The following is a 24164-nucleotide window of genomic DNA, read 5'->3' as shown; positions in this document are numbered from 1 at the left end:
TCATCTCCTCAATATGCCATTACCAAACCCATCCTATAACTCCCTCTTTATTTTACTTCAATTGAGGCTGTCCATTCCACTGTCCAGCTTTCTTCTTCTCTCCCTCACCACGTGGTGGTCATCTATCGCCCACCTACCTCTACTCATCCCCCTTTTGACTTTCTCTCTGACTTTGAATCCTGGCTCTTCTTCTTTCTCTCCTCTGACTCTGACCCTTCTCTTCTCCTTGGGGACTTCAACTGCCATATTGATGACCCGTCTGTCCCTTGTGCTTCTCGCTTTCTCTAACATCTTCTTTTGACTTTCACCAATGGACTGCAGCCAGCACCCACAAGGATGGCCACTACCTGGACCTGGTTTTCACTAAAAACGTCTCTCTGATTTCCTCCTTTCGTCTCTCTGACCATCATCTCATCTAAATTTCTCTCCTCTCAGTTCTCCCCTTCTCCACCTCCATCTGCCCCTCATTTCTACAGAGACCTGCACTCTATTAATCTAGCGGCTCCTGACTACACTTTGCGCTCCTCCCTCTCCTCCGCTAAAGACTCTGATAACCTGGTCATGAACTACCACTATGCCCTATCCTCCTCTCTTGATCCACATGCCCCTCTTTTTATCTGCCACTCTCGACCTTCTAACCCCAGACCCTGGCTAAACTGGCACACACACATGCTCCGCTCCTGCACTCGCTCCTCTGAACGACTCTGGAGGAAATCTCACGCTCTTCCTTCACTACAAATGTATCCTGTCCCGTTTCAACTCGGCCATCTCCCAGGCTAATCAAACCTACTTTTCGTCACTAATCAACACTCACAAGTCTAAATCACGCCACCTCTTCACTATCTTTAACTCTAATCAGACCACCGTCTTTTACCTGTATTACATCCTCCATTTCACCCCAGGACTTTGCCGACTATTTAAAGAAAAAAGGTGGATTCCATTTGGCAAAACATCTCCTCTGTATCCTCCTCCCATTCTACACCTGTACCTAACTCTCCTCCTGCCTTCCTCGACTCTTTTTCCTCTGTCAGAGGAGGATGTGTCGCTGCTGACCTCCTCTTCTCCCTCTACCACTTGCCCTCTTGACCCCATTCCCTCACATCTCCTCAAACCTCTTGCTCCTACTCTAATTCCTACACTTACATATATTTTCAACTCATCCCTCCATGCTGCTACCTTTCCCGCCTCCTTCAAGCATGCAACAGTTATACCTTTACTCAAAAACAGCAAGCTTGACTCTACCTGTCTCTCTAACTATCACCCCGTCTACCTCCTGCCTTTTGCCTCTAAACTCCTTCAACCCCTAGTATTCTCTTGCTTGCTCCATTTCTCACCTCCTATTCTCACTCCTAGATCCTCTACTATCTGGTTTCCGCACTGCTCACTCTACTGAAACAGCCATCACTAAAATAGCTAATGAACGCCATGCTGCCAAAGACAAAGGTCATTACACTCTGCTCATTACTCGACCTCTCCAGGCTTTGATACTGTGGACAACCCTCTTTTCCTTCATATTCTCCATACTCTTGGTATCTGTAACAAAGCTCTAACCTGGATCTCCTCTTACCTCTCCCATCATACTTTCAGTGTCTCATTTAATAACACCTCCTCCTCTATCGATCTCTCGGTGGGGGTACCACAGGGCTCTGTCCTGGGACCTCTTCTCTTTTCTTTTTACACAATCTCTCTCTAGGTGACCTAATCACATCTCTTGGTTTCAAATATCACCTCTATGCTGATGACACATACATTTAATTTTCAAACCACTGACCTTACACCTGCTGTACAGACCAAAATCTCTGAATGCATCTCCGCTATATCATCCTGGATATCCCTCCGCTGACTTAAACGTAACATGTCAAAGACGAAGCTCCTCATACTTCCTCCCAAACCTGGCCCTGCTACCTCCTTCCACATTACTGTTGGCAGCACTATCATACACCCAGTATCACAATCACGTTGCCTAGGGGTTCACACTCCTCCCTCACATTCTCCTCTCACATGCACAATGTAGCTAAAACCTGTAGATTTTAAGCACTTACTACCATTCTCTATTATAATATTATGTCACGTGTATTACTGCTATGAAGCGCAATGTACGTGGATGGCGCTATATTAATAAACATATACTGTACATACACAATTTGCAAGCTTCCTCTGCCCCAGACTATCCGCGCTTTACATGAGCTGCTGCAATGTAGCTCAGGACAAGCGTAAGATCAGTAAGACACAGTACTGCCAGCCTAGCTCCACGCCATTAGGAAATCATAGTCCACTGCTGGGTCTTCAAGTCGCCAACTCCTACAGTCATGCAAGTGTACTGGGAGTTAGAAAATATGGGCAGGATCGGACTCTCATAATGACACAGAACCCCCAACTTAGTGGGGCAGTCCTGCATTGGTATGGAATTTCTTAGCATGGTTGGAACTTGCCAATAAATGTGGAGACACTCTGATTTTGAGAGTTTGGTAATGGTTTGGTGTGAACCGAGGGGTGTACAGAGGGAGAAGTCACAGACAAACCCCGCAGAAAGAAGGGCCGGTTCCCTGGTCAGCTCTTCATAAAGAAGTTGCTCTTTTGGCTGCTAAAGTAACCAGCAATGCCGGCAGCCAAAGGCTTTGAGAGCGGGGATTGCCGCAGAAAAAGTCTGCGAGATAACAGGGTGACATGCTTTCGCAGTTAACGCTAGCAATAGTTCCTGGTTTTTATTTTGTTGTACTTATTTTTATTGAGAGGAACTGTATATAGCAATAACATGTATGATTTACAGGTGCAGAATTGTTGTTACTAAGAGAAAAAAGGTGTAAACACTGCATGTTAAAGTTGGTAGCCCTTTCAAAAGCTTAGATTGCACTAAAACATAACTTACATAAAGGAGCGGCTCAGTGAGTGAAGACACTGGGGCCGATTCACTAAGCTCCGTTAAGTGGCTTTAAGAGCGCAAAGTACCCTTTAAGCCCGATAAAGCTGCATTGCGATTCACTAAGCAGTGACAACGGCGCTTTATCGGTCTTAAAAGGTATTTTTTTTGCCCTCGGCGCAAAATGCGCACGTCAGCCTATTGCGCTGATTTTTGCCAGTACTTCCGATTCACTAAGTAGCGCTAAGTGAATCGGCCTTAAAAAATGCGCCAAACAAACGCGCCAGCAAAAGGCAGGCGCAAAAGAAGCTGGACTTAGAAAAAAATTCATTGTTTACCTTTTTGCTGGCACACCATCCATACAACAGGCCCGCAGGGGGTCCCGGGGGTCCCCACGGCCGTTCGGAGGCGTCCGGGGGTCCCCGCGGCCGTCCGGGGGAGTCTGGGGGTCCCTGCGGGCCTGCGGTACCAATGGTGTGCCCCCAAAAATTAAACAAGACTGTAAAAAAATACCCCCGCCCCCTAACACACACAGTACATTAATGTGCAAAATTACTATTATCCACATATGGATAATAATGCTTTTGCCCATTAAATATACATTAATACAATAAATACATTAAATACATGTTGTACTCACCCTTGTCCGGCACCCACGATGAAGGCCAGCCGCATCTTCCTCCTCATCCATACACTGGCGTGCTGAAAAATATACAAAATAAGAACAAGTGCCAAACTAATGTCCCCTAACCCCTTAATGACCTTAGCGGTTATTAACCGCTACAGTCATTAAGGGGTTAAGCCACCCTGACCCGATACCCACCCTTCACCCATTTATTTGTACAGTGGCTTCATCATGTGTATATATATATATATATATATATTATAATATATATATATATATATATTATAATATATATATTATAATATATATATATATATAGTATATATATATATATATATTATTATATATTATAATATATATATATATATTAGAATACATATATACTGTATATGCATGATTAACCAATATACAAATAAATACAGTACATGGCCAAATACAAATCTCTCCAAATATCAAACAGCACCAAGCTCAATCAATATCTAATAAATCTAAATACAAACACTCAATTTGACAATGTGTACACGATACAAATAATCTTTGCATCATATATACTATGTCAAACAATGGTCCAAATCAAAGACACAAATCCAAACAAGATACAGATACAATCATTAAAGAAAAACAAAGCATCAACACAATTAATTTACCATCAATTAATCCAATCACCAATCAATTACAATCCAATTCAATTACACACTTCAAATCCTACAATCAAACCATTGTGTAAATTAATCTGACAAAGTAACCATCAAACAACATCTATATGCCAAAAATAAGCCAATAAAATAATCTATAGAAACCAGCCTTTAACTAAACATTTGCAAACATTAAATGTACATTAGCAACACATTTTTACACAAAGCAGCAAATTACCATTCAAAAAAACATCAAACAAGGCAAGCCAACACGTCTTTATTATACCTGTATGTATGTCCATCTATAGTTTACAGACATAAATACAGGTGCAATAAAAGAGCATTAAAAACAATTTATTCACATTAAAAATGAACATACAATACAACCACTGATTTGTCCTGTACGTATGTATACCCATAGTGACATACATACATTCAGGACAAATAAATGGACATAAAGAAAATGGACGTCAGGGAAAAAAGTCCAAAAAACCTGTAAAATACAATTAAAATACATTTTCTTTTTTTACTTACCATTACATGAACCATTCACAGCAATCAAGGGGAACCGGAACCACTGGAGCAGCTAATCCAACAACAGGAACCAGGTAACCATAAAATAAAAAATCCATTACAATCCATAAGTGTCTTTATCTTCTTTTTTCTATTTGTAATCCATTGTGGGGTCTTCTCCGTCTTCTTCTGGGGTCTTCTTTCTTCTTCCGGGGTCTTCTTATCTTCATCCGCCACGCCCAGGTCTTCTTTCTTCATAGGAGGTCCTTCCTCCTCGGCGTCAAGCCTGAAAATGAGACGACATAGGCTTTTAAAGGCCTATGACGTCACATTTTCGGCATATGGATCTCACGGCCCTGATTGGGCCGTGAAAACCATGTGTTTTGGCCGACAAAAAAAAATGATGACGTCATTTAAAGGCAATGAAAGCACAGCCAATCAGAATTGGCTGTGCTTCAATTGCCTTTAAGATGACGTCATGAACTGAAAGATGGCCGACCTCACATGGTACGGTAGCCAATCAGAGCGTGGGAACTCCATCCCAACTCTGATTGGCTCAAGTACCATGTGACAGGCTTTCAAAAACGTCACATCCGTTCTTCCCAAAGCCTCTGTCACATGGTTTACTTGAGCCAATCAGAGTTGGGATGGAGAAGACCCCACAATGGATTACAAATAGAAAAAAGAAGATAAAGACACTTATGGATTGTAATGGATTTTTTATTTTATGGTTACCTGGTTCCTGTTGTTGGATTAGCTGCTCCAGTGGTTCCGGTTCCCCTTGATTGCTGTGACTGGTTCATCTAATGGTAAGCAAAAAAAGAAAATGTATTTTAAATGTATTTTACAGGTTTTTTGGACTTTTTTCCCTGACGTCCATTTTTTTTTATGTCCATTTATTTGTCCTGAATGTATGTATGTCACTATGGGTATACATACGTACAGGACAAATCAGTGGTTGTATTGTATGTTCATTTTTAATGTGATTAAATTGTTTTTAATGCTCTTTTATTGCACCTGTATTTATGTCTGTAAACTATAGATGGACATACATACAGTATAATAAAAACGTGTTGGCTTGCCTTGTTTGGATGTTTTTTTAATAGTAATGTGCTGCTTTGTGTAAAAATGTGCTGCTAATGTACATTTAATGTTTGCAAATGTTTAGTTAAAGGCTGGTTTCTATAGATTATTTTATTGGCTTATTTTTGGCATATAGATGTTGTTTGATGGTTACTTTGTCAGATTAATTTACACAATGGTTTGATTGTAGGATTTGAAGTGTGTAATTGAATTGGATTGTAATTGATTGGTGATTGGATTAATTGATGGTAAATTAATTGTGTTGATGCTTTGTTTTTCTTTAATGATTGTATCTGTATCTTGTTTGGATTAGTGTCTTTGATTTGGACCATTGTTTGACATAGTATATATGATGCAAAGATTATTTGTATCGTGTACACATTGTCAAATTGAGTGTTTGTATTTAGATTTATTAGATATTGATAGAGCTTGGTGCTGTTAGATATTGGGAGACATTTGTATTTGGCCATGTACTGTATTTATTTGTATATTGGTTAATCATGCATATACAGTATATATATATATATATATTATATATATACACATGATGAAGCCATTGTACAAATAAGTGGGTATCGGGTCAGGGTGGCTTAACCCCTTAATGACTGTAGCGGTTAATAACCGCTAAGGTCATTAAGGGGTTAGGGGACATTAGTTTGGCACTTGTTCTTATTTTGTATATTTTTCAGCACCCCACTGTATGGACGGGGAGGAAGATGCAGCTGGCCTTCATCGTGGGTGCCGGACAAGGGTGAGTACAACATGTATTTAATGTATTTATTGTATTAATGTATATTTAATGGGCAAAAGCATTATTATCCATATGTGGATAATAGTAATTTTGCACATTAATGTACCTTATGTGTTAGGGGGCGGGGGGGATGTGTGTGGTATATAGCTATGTTTATTGGGGGCAATTGTCCCCAATAAACATGCTATTATGCCTTAACCCCTTCATTGCCTTAGCGGATAGCCGCTAAGGTAATGAAGCTGCTTTAATGTATTTTTATTAATATTGTGTGGTAGCAGGGGACCCCCTGCTCCCACACACTATTATTAAAATGTACATTAATGCAGCTTCATTACCATAGCGGATTGCCGCTATGGTAATGAATTATTATTTATTGTTATCTGTTTTTTAATACTAGTGTAGATGTGCAGGGGGTCTCCTGAGCCGAACCCCATTGGTTTGAGGTCCGAGGACCCCCTACTTCAGGAGTTACAGGCCCCATTATGGGGTGCCGGTATCCCCTGCACTTTTGAAGCTCCCGCGTCAAGTGACCGGGACATTTTAATTCTGCAGGGGATACCGGCACCCCATAACGGGGCCTATATCTCCTGAAGTAGGGGGTCCTCGGACCTGAAACCAATGCGGTTCAGCTCAGAAGACCCCCTGCTCATGTATACTACTATTAAAAATCATATTTGGCCAGCACGATCGCCTGTAAGAGCCGTGAATTCAGACGCAGCGTCTCCATGCAGTTCTTACAGGCTGCTTTGTTTATAATAGTTATCGTGCTAAATAACTTTTAGCACGATAACGGGGGGGAAAAGGTGATCGTGCGCTATGGCGCTTTTGGCTAAGGCCGGCCGTAAACGCGCCGAGCAGCCTTAGTGAATAGCGCTTATGGCTTCAGCCTTTTGTGGCCGAGCGATATAACACATTTTAGCTCTAGTTAACGTAGCTTAGTGAATCGGCCCCACTGACTCTGGCACTGAGTTTCAAGCAGGGGTTCAATTCCCGGTGTCGTTGTGACCTTGGGCAAGTCACTTTACCTCCCTGTGCCTCAGGCACCAAAAACATAGATTGTAAGCTCCACGGGGCAGGGACCTGTCACTGTAAAGTGCTACGTAAAACTAGCAGCGTTATACAAGAACAATTATTTTTATTATTATACATAACAGCCATTATTTTATTATTTATAAAAATGTGTCACCAGGAATTAATATATTGAGAGTTACCTCTCGTTTTCAAGTATGTACACAGAGTTATGATGACAAATAGATGGTTATATTAAGTGAGCAGGGTATACATTAAATTCAAGACATTGCATGAACAGTAAGAGATAATATATGTTATTATTCTGAAACTCCCCATTATTAGCTACAAAATTCCAGGTCCGGATTGGTCACTGTCTAGGTGAGGCCTTCCACCTTTGTTTTATGAATATGTTACATTGTCTCTGTGAAACAAGGACTCTTTAGATTATCCCGGATACCTCTGTTTCCAAGCGACCTTTCCTGATAGCTTCCTCTTCCAATTCCCCTCCCCTCCGCTCTCCTCCTCCTCCCTCCAAAACCATCAATAAATAAAGAGTCGTGCTAGACTTGTACACACGTTTGTGGCTACATTTCCTATTGTGCTAACACCTTCCTCATATATCACTTTCAATGCCTGGAGCATTTATTTACACACAAACATAGAGCAGGTGAAGCTAAAATGGGGGTGTTTAAAATAGGGGACACACCACAAAAGTGTATGTCCTGAGGGCCATGGAGACCCTGGTACTGACCACATCCATCTGCGTCACCAGAATGGCGCCGTGATCATTTGATTGCAACTTTCCAGAGGTGGCGTGGCTTCCCACTTGAAAGAAACGCACGACACTGAATGGGTTAAATGTGAATAACAGAAAATGCATGTTATACTATATACAGTATATAGTTACATGTTATACCATACAGTATATAGTTACATGTTATACCATACAGTATATAGTTACATGGTATACCATACAGTATATAGTTACATGGTATACCATACAGTATATAGTTACATGGTATACCATACAGTATATAGTTACATGGTATACCATACAGTATATAGTTACATGGTATACCATACAGTATATAGTTACATGGTATACCATACAGTATATAGTTACATGGTATACCATACAGTATATAGTTACATGGTATACCATACAGTATATAGTTACATGGTATACCATACAGTATATAGTTACATGGTATGTTTGACAAATGTATTTGAAAACATACTGTATTTTGGACCACACGGGGTATTTTTATTTGCTGATCACATGTAAAAATAAATGCATTCTTACAAACAATCCTTGCAATAACACCCACTCAGTAATAAAAACTCCGCCGAATATTAATATTAATAAAGAGACAATAAATATTGACACTGGTATTTTAATCTGACTTTCTGGAGTCACATATATTAAAGGTCTTATTAATGACCATGGCAGTGATTAGTTTATTGGGCACAATATTGGCGCTTGATGGGGGTTTTTTTTTTAAAGGATACACATAGAACTGTTTTCAAATATTTTTGAAACATTTAAATATTTAAATTACAGACTCCAAGGATGTCAACTTCCAAAGACCCTTTTCTCTCACAATCCGGGGGGAGCATATAGGGAGAAAAAACCACAATACACAGCGATCTAAGTGTAGATGATGTTGATATGTGAATACATTCTGATATATTCTTGGCTCTTCTGTATAGCCTACTCACAAGACTTAAGTGGTTTTTAGGGCAACGTCAGTAAACTGTGTTTGGTATGTTCCTCTAGTGTCAGGTAAGGATGTACTTTAGCTCAAAACTTCAGAGGAGACGAACCTCAGCAAGGAGGTGAGATGTATGGAAAAGAAATATATCCATAGCACAGATCAATATGATAAAAAGCAGATATTTATGGGGAAACTATAAAATGTGCACTTACAATAATGCAAGTTAAAATCAATATATAACACTCATGTGTGGACAGGAGAGATCACCCGGGCCGTGGCTCACCCGACCGCCTCTGTTGGACGCCTGTTATTCGTGATGGATGCTCCGCGTTTAGCTGTTTGCCTTCGGACAGTCTGTGAGGGCTCAGCTCCGTCGCGGTCTCTATGATGAGACGTCACTTCCTGTTTGGCTTCTGTGGTGTGCAGTCTATCGGCAGCGCGTCTCCCCAATGCTCAATGGTAGTCTGGGCGGTCCCACGCTACGCGTTTCGCCAATTGGATTCGCGGCTTCCTCAGGACACTCCTGAGGAAGCCACGAATCTAGTAGAAAGAAGAGCTAGCAGAAAGAAGAGCGTTCATCCCCTCCTTCCGTTCCGCTTCTGTCCCCAAGAAAACTAGCAGAAAGACAATGACGCCCTCGTGGAGGAGTGCCAGAACCCAAAACGTGATGGCTAAGTCATGGGGAAACTAAAGGGTTAAGGGAAAGAGTCTGATGTTGTTATCTTCTGATACATACAATCAGATATGATCATTTACTCCCTTCACCTCTGTCACAGAACCAACTCGGATTTGGGACAAACAGACAAACAGAAGGCTGATAGCGGATCTAGAGCAAATTCTGTCTCAATATCCAGTGGTTGCAAACATTAACAGGAGGTTTAAAAAAAAAATTAATAGCTGTTTTCAATAAATTGAATACGTATTTTTAAATAATTTTAAAATGGATTAATGTTAAAATGGATAAAAAGTAAAGGTGTGACACACTGTGCTCATTTGCATGTCATTTCCCAGAATTCCTGGCTGCAGTGGAAGCACATTGCACACCTGTCTGAGATGTGAATATGCTCACAAGTGGGATCTTTATTTGCTAAATAATTTGGGAAAGTTGTCTTGGGTATGTGCGTACATTAAATTGAAATACATAACTTTAGCAAGCTCAAAACCCAGACCCACAATATTATATATTTATAATTGTGCAAATTTGAGAGCGCTACTGGGAAAATGAACGTCAATATACAGCAGTAAACAAAGATGCCCCAGTGCCCATCCAATAAACAGTATGGGTTATTTAGTTCAATATTTTAGGTGCGTTTACCTGTCCAATACCTGTGTGTTTATCAGCATGCAATAAACCTCACACCATTTTTTCATCTTTCGAGTGGCCTGGCTGTTTCTTGTTCCTGATTGACTCTCTCAGGATTCCCTGGCAGTGCGCCATCAACGCTCTCTATTCCTCTGGATCATCACAAGATGGATTGCACGCCGCTGACGACACGAGTGCCCCCTTGGTAGTACAGGTAAAAAGCCACAGTGCTTTTCATTTAATCCTGCGTACCATGGTCATTGACCACTTATTCCTATAACACTGGTCTGGGTTTGTGATACTGTAATTTAGTGAGGGTCTGGCTGACTCCACATTTGTCCCACCAGTTGTCAATCAACTTCATTGGGGGCACTCCAACGTTGTTAAGGTTAACCCTTTGTGGACCTACATTACACTGGATGTCCAACAAGGACTGGTCTCAATTTAGAGCATCACACTCATTCTGTTTCTATGAAATTTGAGAGCGCTACTGGGAAAATGAACGTCAATATACAGCAGTAAACAAAGATGCCCCAGTGCCCATCCAATAAAAAGTATGGGTTATTTAGTTCATGCCAAAACACAGGGCCGCTCACAGGGGGGGGGGGGGGGGACAGAAGGGACAGGTGTCCCGCGCCTGGTGACTGGGGGGGCCGGGGCTGCAAGTCGGGCCCAACCTTAGGCCAGGCACGGTTGCTGGTCCTCTCGCGGCCACCCCGGCTCTCCTTCAGCTGCAAGCCTCTATCCCTCTGTCCCATGCCGAGCTTCCGAAGCTGCTGCGTGACCAGCCTCTCTGACGTCAGAGCGCCAGAAGTAAGCGTGGCCCAGCTTCCGGTGCACGTGTGCTGACATCGGGAGGTCGGCGTGGGACAGACGGATAGAGGCCTGCAGCTGAGGGAGAGCCGGGGGGCCCGGCCACGAGAGGACCGGGCCTGGCCAGGGGTCGGGCCAAAGTGCAGCGCCGGCCGCCGGCCGCCGGGCCAACACAGCCACTGACCCCAACCTGACCATCCACAAAGTAAGTCTGTTTTCTTTATATGCATTGGGGGGGGGGTCTTTTTAATATGTATTGGGGGGGGGGTCTTTTTAATATGTATTGGGGGGGGGGTCTTTTTAATATGTATTGGGGGGGGTCTTTTTAATATGTATTGGGGTTGGGGGTATTTTTAAATATGTATTGGGGGGTGGGGGTGTATTTTTTATTATGTGTGGGGGGTGGGGTTATATGTATTTAGGGGGTGGAGTTTTTTGGTATGTATTTTGTGGGGGGGGGGATTAAGGGAGAGTTGGGTAATTGACGGAAGGTCCGGCGAGGAAGAGGAGAGAGGGAGGGAGGAAAAGAGGGAAAGAGGGAGTAAGAGTGAGACGCATGGGAAGAGGGTGGTAAATAGAGGGGGCTCGTTAGGTGTGAAATGGGGGGGGGGGGGTCTCGCAATACCACCGAGGAGGTGGGAGGGGGGGGCTGCACTTAACTCTACTCCTGGGCCCCGGGAAAACTGTCAGCGACGTGTGTACCATGCTAAGTTCTACCCACAACAAGGTGCCACACTATCAGCAGGTTCTACCCATGTCACGGTGCCGACCTATCAGCAGGTTCTACCCATGTCACGGTGCCGCCCTATCAGCAGGTTCTACCCACGTCACGGTGCCGCCCTATCAGCAGGTTCTACCCATGTCACGGTGCCGCCCTATCAGCAGGTGCTACCTAGGTCACGGTGCCGCCCTATCAGCAGGTTCTACCCACAACAAGGTGCCACACTATCAGCATGTTCTACCCACGAGAAGGTGACAACTTATAAGCAGGTTCTACCCACGTCACGGTGCCGCCCTATCAGCAGGTTCTAACCATGTCACGGTGTCTCCCTATCAGCAGGTTCTAACCACGTCACGGTGTCTCCCTATCAGCAGGTTCTACTCACGTCACGGTGCCGCCCTATCAGCAGGTTCTACCCACGTCACGGTGTCTCCCTATCAGCAGGTTCTACCCACGTCACGGTGTCTCCCCATCAGCAGGTTCCACCCACGTCACGGTGCCGCCCTATCAGCAGGTTCTACCCACATCACGGTGCCGCCCTATCAGCAGGTTCTACCCACGTCACGGTGCCGCCCTATCAGCAGGTTCTACCCACGTCACGGTGTCTCCCTATCAAAAGGTTCTACCCACGTCACGTGCCGCCCTATCAGCAGGTTCTACCCACGTCACGGTGCCGCCCTATCAGCAGGTTCTACCCACGTCACGGTGCCTCCCTATCAGCAGGTTCTACCCACGGCACGGTGTCTCCCTATCAGCAGGTTCTAACCACGTCACGGTGTCTCCCTATCAGCAGGTTCTACCCACGGCACGGTGCCTCCCTATCAGCAGGTTCTACCCACGGTGTCTCCCTATCAGCAGGTTATATCCGCGTCACGGTGTCTCCCTATCAGCAGGTTCTACCCGCGTCACGGTGTCTCCCTATCAGCAGGTTCTACCCACGTCACGGTGTCTCCCTATCAGCAGGTTCTACCCACGTCACGGTGTCTCCCCATCAGCAGGTTCTACCCACGTCACGTGCCGCCCTATCAGCAGGTTCTACCCACGACAAGGTGTCTCCCTATCAGCAGGTTCTACCCACGTCACGGTGTCTCCCTATCAGCAGGTTCTACCCACGTCACGGTGCCGCCCTATCAGCAGGTTCTACCCACGTCACACTGCCGCCCTATCAGCAGGTTCTACCCACGTCACGTCTCCCTATCAGCAGGTTCTACCCACGTCACGGTGTCTCCCTATCAGCAGGTTCTACCCACGTCACGGTGTCTCCCCATCAGCAGGTTCTACCCACGTCACGTGCCGCCCTATCAGCAGGTTCTACCCACGACAAGGTGTCTCCCTATCAGCAGGTTCTACCCACGTCACGGTGTCTCCCTATCAGCAGGTTCTACCCACGTCACACTGCCGCCCTATCAGCAGGTTCTACCCACGTCACGTCTCCCTATCAGCAGGTTCTACCCACGTCACGGTGTCTCCCTATCAGCAGGTTCTACCCACGTCACGGTGCCGCCCTATCAGCAGGTTCTACCCACGTCACGTCTCCCTATCAGCAGGTTCTACCCACGTCACGGTGCAGCCCTATCAGCAGGTTCTACCCACGTCACGGTGTCTCCCTATCAACAGGTTCTACCCACGTCACGGTGTTTCCCTATCAGCAGGTTCTACCCACGTCACGGTGTCTCCCTATCAGCAGGTTCTACCCACGTCACGGTGTCTCCCCATCAGCAGGTTCTACCCACGTCACGGTGCCGCCCTATCAGCAGGTTCTACCCACGTCACAGTGTCTCCCTATCAGCAGGTTCTACCCACGTCACGGTGTCTCCCCATCAGCAGGTTCTACCCACGTCACGGTGCCGCCCTATCAGCAGGTTCTACCCACGTCACGTGCCGCCCTATCAGCAGGTTCTACCCACGACAAGGTGTCTCCCTATAAGCAGGTTCTACCCACGTCACGGTGTCTCCCTATCAGCAGGTTCTACCCACGTCACGGTGTCTCCCTATCAGCAGGTTCTACCCACGTCACGGTGCCGCCCTATCAACAGGTTCTACCCACGTCACACTACCGCCCTATCAGCAGGTTCTACCCACGTCACGTCTCCCTATCAGCAGGTTCTACCCATGTCACGGTGTCTCCCTATCAGCAGGTTCTACCCACGTCACGGTGCCGCCCTATCAGCAGTTTCTACCCACGTCACGTCTCCCTATCAGCAGGTTCTACCCACGTCATGGTGCCGCCCTATCAGCAGGTTCTACACACGTCACGGTGCCGCCCTAGCAGCAGGTTCTACCCACGTCACGGTGTCTCCCTATCAGCAGGTTCTACCCACGTCACGGTGCCGCCCTATCAGCAGGTTCTACCCACGTCACGTGCCGCCCTATCAGCAGGTTCTACCCACGACAAGGTGTCTCCCCATCAGCAGGTTCTACCCACGTCACGGTGCCTCCCTATCAGCAGGTTCTACCCACGTCACGGTGCCGCCCTATCAGCAGGTTCTACCCACGTCACGGTGCCGCCCTATCAGCAGGTTCTACCCACGACAAGGTGTCTCCCGATCAGCAGGTTCTACCCACGTCACGGTGCCTCCCTATCAGCAGGTTCTACCCACGGCACGGTGCCTCCCTATCAGCAGGTTCTACCCACGGCACGGTGTCTCCCTATCAGCAAGATCTAACCACGTCACGGTGTCTCCCTATCAGCAGGTTCTATCCGCGTCACAGTGTCTCCCTATCAGCAGGTTCTACCCACGTCACGGTGTCTCCCCATCAGCAGGTTCTACCCACGTCACGGTGCCGCCCTATCAGCAGGTTCTAACCACGTCACGGTGCCGCCCTATCAGCAGGTTCTACCCACGTCACGTCTCCCTATCAGCAGGTTCTACCCACGTCACCGTGTCTCCATATCAGAAGGTTCTACCCACGTCACGGTGTCTCCCTATCAGCAGGTTCTACCCACGTCACGGTGCCGCCCTATCAGCAGGTTCTGCCCACGTCACGGTGCCGCCCTAGCAGCAGGTTCTACCCACGTCACGGTGTCTCCCTATCAGCAGGTTCTACCCACGTCACGGTGCCGCCCTATCAGCAGGTTCTACCCACGACAAGGTGTCTCCCCATCAGCAGGTTCTACCCACGTCACGGTGTCTCCCTATCAGCAGGTTCTACCCACGTCACGGTGCCGCCCTATCAGCAGGTTCTACCCACGTCACGGTGCCGCCCTAGCAGCAGGTTCTACCCACGTCACGGTGTCTCCCTATCAGCAGGTTCTACCCACGTCACGGTGCCGCCCTATCAGCAGGTTCTACCCACGACAAGGTGTCTCCCCATCAGCAGGTTCTACCCACGTCACGGTGTCTCCCTATCAGCAGGTTCTACCCACGTCACGGTGTCTCCCTATCAGCAGGTTCTACCCACGTCACGGTGTCTCCCTATCAGCAGGTTCTACCCACGTCACGGTGTCTCCCTCTCAGCAGGTTCTACCCACGTCACGGTGTCTCCCTATCAGCAGGTTCTATCCACGTCACGGTGTCTCCCTATCAGCAGGTCCTACCCACGTCACGGTGCCTCCCTATCAGCAGGTTCTACCCATGTCACGGTGCCGCCCTATCAGCAGGTTCTAACCACGTCACGGTGCCGCCCTATCAGCAGGTTCTACCCACGTCACACTGCCGCCCTATCAGCAGGTTCTACCCACGTCACGTTGTCTCCCTCTCAGCAGGTTCTACCCACGTCACGTGCCGCCCTATGAGCAGGTTCTACCCACGTCACGGTGTCTCCCTCTCAGCAGGTTCTACCCACGTCACGTGCCGCCCTATCAGCAGGTTCTACCCACGGCACGGTGCCTCCCTATCAGCAGGTTCTACCCACGTCACGGTGTCTCCCTCTCAGCAGGTTCTACCCACGTCACGGTGTCTCCCTATCAGCAGGTTCTACCCACGTCACGGTGTCTCCCTATCAGCAGGTTCTACCTACGTCACGGTGCCGCCCTATCAGCAGGTTCTACCCACGTCACGGTGTCTCCCTATCAGCAGGTTCTACCCACGTCACGGTGTCTCCCTCTCAGCAGGTTCTACCCACGTCACGGTGTCTCCCTATCAGCAGGTTCTACCCACGTCACGGTGTCTCCCTATCAGCAGTTTCTACCCACGTCACGGTGCCTCCCTATCAGCAGGTTCTACCCATGTCACGGTGCCGCCCTATCAGCAGGTTCTACCCACGTCACGTGCCGCCCTATGAGCAGGTTCTACCCACGTCACGGTGTCTCCCTCTCAGCAGGTTCTACCCACGTCACGTGCCGCCCTATCAGCAGGTTCTACCCACGGCACGGTGCCTCCCTATCAGCAGGTTCTACCCACGTCACGGTGTCTCCCTCTCAGCAGGTTCTACCCACGTCACGGTGTCTCCCTATCAGCAGGTTCTACCCACGTCACGGTGTCTCCCTATTAGCAGGTTCTACCTACGTCACGGTGCCGCCCTATCAGCAGGTTCTACCCACGTCACGGTGTCTCCCTTTCAGCAGGTTCTACCAACGTCACGGTGTCTCCCTCTCAGCAGGTTCTACCCACGTCACGGTGTCTCCCTATCAGCAGGTTCTACCCACGTCACGGTGCCGCCCTATCAGCAGGTTCTACCCATGTCACGGTGCCGCCCTATCAGCAGGTTCTAACCACGTCACGGTGCCGCCCTATCAGCAGGTTCTACCCACGTCACACTGCCGCCCTATCAGCAGGTTCTACCCACGTCACGTTGTCTCCCTCTCAGCAGGTTCTACCCACGTCACGTGCCGCCCTATGAGCAGGTTCTACCCACGTCACGGTGTCTCCCTCTCAGCAGGTTCTACCCACGTCACGTGCCGCCCTATCAGCAGGTTCTACCCACGGCACGGTGCCTCCCTATCAGCAGGTTCTACCCACGTCACGGTGTCTCCCTCTCAGCAGGTTCTACCCACGTCACGGTGTCTCCCTATCAGCAGGTTCTACCCACGTCACGGTGTCTCCCTATCAGCAGGTTCTACCTACGTCACGGTGCCGCCCTATCAGCAGGTTCTACCCACGTCACGGTGTCTCCCTATCAGCAGGTTCTACCCACGTCACGGTGTCTCCCTCTCAGCAGGTTCTACCCACGTCACGGTGTCTCCCTATCAGCAGGTTCTACCCACGTCACGGTGTCTCCCTATCAGCAGTTTCTACCCACGTCACGGTGCCTCCCTATCAGCAGGTTCTACCCATGTCACGGTGCCGCCCTATCAGCAGGTTCTACCCACGTCACGTGCCGCCCTATGAGCAGGTTCTACCCACGTCACGGTGTCTCCCTCTCAGCAGGTTCTACCCACGTCACGTGCCGCCCTATCAGCAGGTTCTACCCACGGCACGGTGCCTCCCTATCAGCAGGTTCTACCCACGTCACGGTGTCTCCCTCTCAGCAGGTTCTACCCACGTCACGGTGTCTCCCTATCAGCAGGTTCTACCCACGTCACGGTGTCTCCCTATTAGCAGGTTCTACCTACGTCACGGTGCCGCCCTATCAGCAGGTTCTACCCACGTCACGGTGTCTCCCTATCAGCAGGTTCTACCAACGTCACGGTGTCTCCCTCTCAGCAGGTTCTACCCACGTCACGGTGTCTCCCTATCAGCAGGTTCTACCCACGTCACGGTGTCTCCCTATCAGCAGGTTCTACCCACGTCACGGTGCCTCCCTATCAGCAGGTTCTACCCATGTCACGGTGCCGCCCTATCAGCAGGTTCTAACCACGTCACGGTGCCGCCCTATCAGCAGGTTCTACCCACGTCACACTGCCGCCCTATCAGCAGGTTCTACCCACGTCACGTTGTCTCCCTCTCAGCAGGTTCTACCCACGTCACGTGCCGCCCTATGAGCAGGTTCTACCCACGTCACGGTGTCTCCCTCTCAGCAGGTTCTACCCACGTCACGTGCCGCCCTATCAGCAGGTTCTACCCACGGCACGGTGCCTCCCTATCAGCAGGTTCTACCCACGTCACGGTGTCTCCCTCTCAGCAAGTTCTACCCACGTCACGTGCCGCCCTATCAGCAGGTTCTACCCATGTCACGGTGTCTCCCTATCAGCAGGTTCTACCCACGTCACGGTGTCTCCCTATCAGCAGGTTCTAACCACGTCACGGTGTCTCCCTATCAGCAGGTTCTACCCACGTCACGGTGGCTCCCTATCAGCAGGTTCTACCCACGTCATGGTGTCTCCCTATCAGCAGGTTCTACCCACGTCACGGTGTCTCCCTATCAGCAGGTTCTACCCACGTCATGGTGTCTCCCTATCAGCAGGTTCTACCCACGTCACGGTGTCTCCCTCTCAGCAGGTTCTACCCACGTCACGGTGTCTCCGTATCAGCAGGTTCTACCCACATCACGGTGCCGTCCTATCAGCAGGTTCTACCCACGTCACGGTGTCTCCCTATCAGCAGGTTCTACCCACGTCACGTTGTCTCCCTATCAGCAGGTTCTAACCATGTCACGGTGCCGCCCTATCAGCAGGTTCTACCCACGATAAGGTGCCAACCTATCAGCAGGTTCTACCCACATCATAGTGTCTCCCTATCAGCAGGTTCTACCCACGTCACAGTGTCTCCCTATCAGCAGGTTCTACCCACGTCACAGTGTCTCCCTATCAGCAGGTTCTAACCATGTCACGGTGCCGTCCTATCAGCAGGTTCTACCCACGTCACGGTGTCGCCCTATCAGCAGGTTCTACCCACGTCATGGTGTCTCCCTATCAGCAGGTTCTAACCATGTCACGGTGTCTCCTTATCAGCAGGTTCTACCCACGTCACGGTGTCTCCCTATCAGCAGGTTCTACCCACGTCACGGTGTCTCCCTATCAGCAGGTTCTACCCATGTCACGGTGTCTCCCTATCAGCAGGTTCTACCCACGTCACGGTGTCTCCCTATCAGCAGGTTCTACCCACGTCACGGTGTCTCCCTATCAGCAGGTTCTACCCAAGACAAGGTGCCGCCCCATCAGGTGGCTCAGTCTTTGACTGAGCCACCTGTACTGAAGCAGGGATATCCTTAAAGCCTGACCGGTTGGGGGATCTTGAGGGCTGGAATTGAGAACCCCTGGGTTAAACTCACATAGGCTTCTCTTCTGCTTTAATTTGTGCAGCTAGAAGCAGATAATAATGAATAACTGGAGCTGGGTTCTGGATCTTTCTCTGATAATGCTGCAGAGTAAAGCAGTACTCAGGAAACACTCCCAATCATTCCTTCCACACTGAGACCAGAGACCCAAGCAACATTATTGGAGCCGTGAAAATAGTTACACCTGCCAAACCCCATTGCCTGCCCACCACGCCCTCTGATCTCTCTCCATCCTGTTGAGAGGCACTAACCTGAGCGTTATTCTCACAGTTTGAGATTGGAAACTCACTGGGCAGGGCCCCCTTCGGCGACTGTACCAGTGTTTTCATGTTCCAAGTTTCATCCACCTCTGGCAGAGAGAAGAACATATTTAATATGTTATATAGCACGGCTCATCAACTGGTGAACCGCAGGCCAAATAGCACCCACAAAGTGCCTTGACCCTCTTCTCCTCCTAATTTCATACTAGCTGCTATGGGGCAGCTAAGGGCAGTTTCACACACAAACTCCCTTGTATGGTAATCTAATGTAAATACATATTGAACGGATGTTATACATGCTTACAAATTGTTCAAACGTAATAATTTTGAAGTCTTTAAAGCAGCAGTCAAAGGTTTTTTTGTTTTGTTTTTTTACAATTTTACCCCCCCCCCCCCCCTTTAATATGTGCATCAATACAATCCACAGAATGACAAGTAATTCGCTAAGTTGCGATAGATCCGTTCTCCTGTGAGATTCGGCTCGGGGGGTTCACTAAATGGCTGTCAGTGCAGCAGAAGAGAACCAAAGATGCAAACTTCTGTGGGAAGATCATGTGACCAGGCAGTCACTAGATACAATTGGTGCACTGCTAGAGAGAGGGCAGGGCTCAAAAAGGGGTGTGCCAGAGCTTGTTTCAGAAGAGGAAGGGGTTTTATCATTTTCTAAATGGTTGCTATAGAAACCAAAAATGCTTGTTACATTATAATACATTAAAAATGTACTTCAGAGTTGTTTTACAAAAAAATGCTACAAGAAATTTCTCATAGTACAGAACCGAGTTATTAAAAAAAAACACGTTGGAGGATATTACTTGGTCTCCAGGTTTAAATGTATCTAAAATTACATTACAATAATCTTGTGGATAATGCTCTCCTAAATAAGTTTTTTTTCTGACCAGACTCCTTTGGAGAAGTAGTTAAAGAGCCCTGTTGTATAGCAAAGAGAACAGAGAACATGTCCCATCTCCTACTGAAGATGAAGTAGCTTCTTTATAAACATTTCCAGGCTGCAATGTTTGTGTTATCAATCAGGGAAGACTGCTTCTTGTACCAGTTTTGCACTTGGTGGACTCCGATAGCCACTGAAATTCCTATTGTACAGATCCTGGCATTGATAGGTCTGCCGTTTGTAATAAGAAGAGTACAATTTCAAACTCCCAAAGGACAGAGGTAAAAATAAAAAACGGGTGATGAAAAACTCAAACAGGGGAGAGATTTTTGCTGCCAACAAAAAAGAAAATGCCAGAGACCCTGATGCAAAATGTGTTGTGTGTGTGATTGCTTTCCAACTTCTATTAATCTCTGCACACCTGCCCCAATTGATAGGCTAGTGCAGGTAGTGTGGAAGAGGATAAGACAGATATACACTGACATTATGGGAAGCATAAATAATAGGCTTGTTGGTGTCAATTAAGGGCAAAGTTTAGCTTGAATCATAGGCCCCTATGTAGGGACAGGTCTGATGAAGTCACGTTAAAACCTCTATCCTCACACCCTTTGTATTCAGAATCACCACATCCCTGTCTCATCCTATAAATAAGCAATAGGATTATTTAAATATGATAGTCCTAAAACATAGACCATCCTTGAATGGCTTCAATATGGCCAGACTAATCCCCCTCTTCCTGATGGCACTTTCCCTGCCAGAGTAGCAGGCTGACCAGTGAAAGGATTTAAGAATTCCATGGAAAGGTTTATTATATGCCATGAAGATGGGGATCCCATTAAATATGTTATTCTGTGAGTGAGAGGCTGACACGACGCCAAAGTGTTGGCAATTAGAGGCCGCCCGGTTCTAGCTCTCCCTTTGGATCTATCACTCTTTAACATCATGTAAACAAGTAAACTCATGTATTAAGGTTTTCTCTTGTTAAAGTGACAATCCACCATGCTCGCTGCTTTTAAATCCTTCACCTGTGTTTTATTTTTTATTTATAACCTATGCTTTTCCATGCTTGGTAACAATACAGGAATAACACATGCACAGCACTAACATCACTAAACAAAAATAATAATAATAATAGGAATGATGCATGGCATCTATCTGCAACAAGCCAGCAAGGACCCGTGCAAGGTGTGGACTGAGGATGATGAAGGACCGGTGCATGGTCTTAGCTAAGGATGATGAAGAACTCGTGCAAGGTGTGGTGTGAGGATGATGGAGGACTAATGAAAGGTGTGAGCTGAGGATGATGAAGGACCAGTGAAAGGTGTGGGCTAAGGATGATGAAGGAACGGTGCATAGTGTGAGCTGAGGATGATGAAGGAACGGTGCATAGTGTGAGCTGAGGATGATGAAGGACCCGTGCAAGGTGTGAGCTGGGGATGATGAAGGACCAGAGAAAGGTGTGTGCTGAGGATGATGAAGGACCAGTGCAAGGTGTGAGCTGAGGATGATGAAGGACCAGTGCAAGATGTGAGCTGAGGATGATGAAGGACCAGTGCAAGGTGTGAGCTGAGGATGATGAAGGACCAGTGCAAGGTGTGAGCTGAGGATGATGAAGGACCAGTGCAAGGTGTGAGCTGAGGATGATGAAGGACCAGTACAAGGTGTGAGCTGAGGATGATGAAGGACCAGTACAAGGTGTGAGCTGAGGATGATGAAGGACCAGTGCAAGGTGTGAGCTGAGGATGATGAAGGACCAGTGCAAGGTGTGAGCTGAGGATGATGAAGGACCAGTGCAAGGTGTGAGCTGAGGATGATGAAGGACCAGTGCAAGGTGTGAGCTGAGGATGATGAAGGACCAGTGCAAGGTGTGAGCTGAGGATGATGAAGGACCAGTGCAAGGTCTGAGCTGAGGATGATGAAGGACCCGTGCAAGGTATGGGCTGAGGATGATGAAGGACCAGTGCAAGGTGTGAGCTGAGGATGATGAAGGACCAGTGCAAGGTGTGAGCTGAGGATGATGAAGGACCAGTGCAAGGTCTGAGCTGAGGATGATGAAGGACCCGTGCAAGGTATGGGCTGAGGATGATGAAGGACCAGTGCAAGGTGTGAGCTGAGGATGATGAAGGACCAGTGCAAGATGTGAGCTGAGGATGATGAAGGACCAGTGCAAGGTGTGAGCTGAGGATGATGAAGGACCAGTGCAAGGTGTGAGCTGAGGATGATGAAGGACCAGTGCAAGGTGTGAGCTGAGGATGATGAAGGACCAGTGCAAGGTGTGAGCTGAGGATGATGAAGGACCAGTGCAAGGTGTGAGCAGAGGATGATGAAGGACCAGTGCAAGGTGTGAGCTGAGGATGATGAAGGACCAGTGCAAGGTGTGAGCTGAGGATGATGAAGGACCAGTGCAAGATGTGAGCTGAGGATGATGAAGGACCAGTGCAAGGTGTGAGCTGAGGATGATGAAGGACCAGTGCAAGGTGTGAGCTGAGGATGATGAAGGACCAGTGCAAGGTGTGAGCTGAGGATGATGAAGGACCAGTGCAAGGTGTGAGCTGAGGATGATGAAGGACCAGTGCAAGGTGTGAGCTGAGGATGATGAAGGACCAGTGCAAGGTGTGAGCTGAGGATGATGAAGGACCAGTGCAAGGTGTGAGCTGAGGATGATGAAGGACCAGTACAAGGTGTGAGCTGAGGATGATGAAGGACCAGTGCAAGGTGTGAGCTGAGGATGATGAAGGACCAGTGCAAGGTGTGAGCTGAGGATGATGAAGGACCAGTGCAAGGTGTGAGCTGAGGATGATGAAGAACCAGTGAAAGATGTGGGCTGAAGATGATGAAGGAGGTTGGGGGGGGTGGGGAGGTTTGTATAGAGAAAAGCATGCACACAGCCTGTACCAGAAGCACCTTTGGCGACCACCTGCAGAATGCGCAGGCTCACTCCAGCTCACTGCAGCTCCCTCATTTATGACACTGCACACCAAGCAGTGGATATAAACAAACCCAGCCAGCAAGAAAGAGGTGGGGGGGAGGGGGGTCAAATATTAAAGGGGTCAGTTAACCCATTGAGTGCCAGATGGAGCGATACTGGCCCCAATCTGACACTAAGGGGAGTCATGCACATACAAAATAGCAAAGTCTGTTGCACTCACATGAATGTCACAAGACAACATGCATTATTATGTCTCAGAGATGGAACATGAAGCAGAATCAGCACCCATACCTGCCCCCCCCCCCCCCCTCCCCGGGTAATCCCTTCCCCCCCGTCCCCCCGTAACCCCTTCCTCACCTCCAGTGTCCGGATCTCCTGCTGGGTCAGGTCGTTGGAGGTGGCGCACTTGGTCCGCAACCCCTCCAGGTTGGAGATGCTGATGTCTATCATGTTTTGCACCAGTTCGCACTGCTGCAGGGCTTTGTGCAAACTCAGCGGCAGCTGCTCGCTGCCGGGCACAGTGTCTGCATCCATCTCTCTCCGATCTGCAGTGCGCCCCCCACCCCCCCCAATAAAGACTGGGCTGTCAACCCCCACCTCCTCCTTCCCTCCCCCCCCCCCCCCAATAAAGACTGGGCTGTCACCCCCCACCCCCTCCTCTCTCCGATCTGCAGTGCGCCCCCCGCCCCCCCCCCCCCCCAATAAAGACTCGGCTTTCACCCCCCACCCTCTCCCCACCTGCTATCTCCCACCCCCCCACCACCCCTCTCCCTCTCCCCTGCCCACTCTCTCAGAGGCGCGTGCAGAGGGCAGACCGGGCGCTGTGCGGCTGAGCGCCCCTCTTATTCCGCTCACTCAGGCAGCCCCTGGTATAGCGCTCCCCCCTCCCGCAGAGGCTGTATCACTGGCGCAGCCCCCGGTATAGCGCCCCCCCCCCCCCCCTCCCACAGAGATGCTG

At 48.3% G+C, this 24164-nt stretch overlaps 1 protein-coding gene across 2 annotated transcripts in view; it reads right to left on the bottom strand.

Annotated features, from left to right (window-relative positions):
* KSR2 (kinase suppressor of ras 2) overlaps nucleotides 1-23761 on the bottom strand; it is a 329003-nt gene extending 305242 nt beyond the window's left edge. For both annotated transcript variants that reach the window (XM_075568096.1, XM_075568097.1), the window contains exon 1: nucleotides 23564-23761. In XM_075568096.1, the coding sequence (XP_075424211.1) occupies nucleotides 23564-23740 (177 nt within the window). In that variant the 5' untranslated portion in view covers nucleotides 23741-23761. The remainder of the gene's footprint in view (nucleotides 1-23563) is intronic.
* Nucleotides 23762-24164: the final 403 nt, after the last annotated feature.

Source organism: Ascaphus truei, chromosome 13 (assembly GCF_040206685.1).
Source record: "Ascaphus truei isolate aAscTru1 chromosome 13, aAscTru1.hap1, whole genome shotgun sequence".
Lineage (NCBI taxonomy): Eukaryota > Metazoa > Chordata > Amphibia > Anura > Ascaphidae > Ascaphus > Ascaphus truei.
The sequence above is the reverse complement of the archived record's forward strand: the minus strand, read 5'-3'. Positions and strand labels throughout refer to the sequence as shown.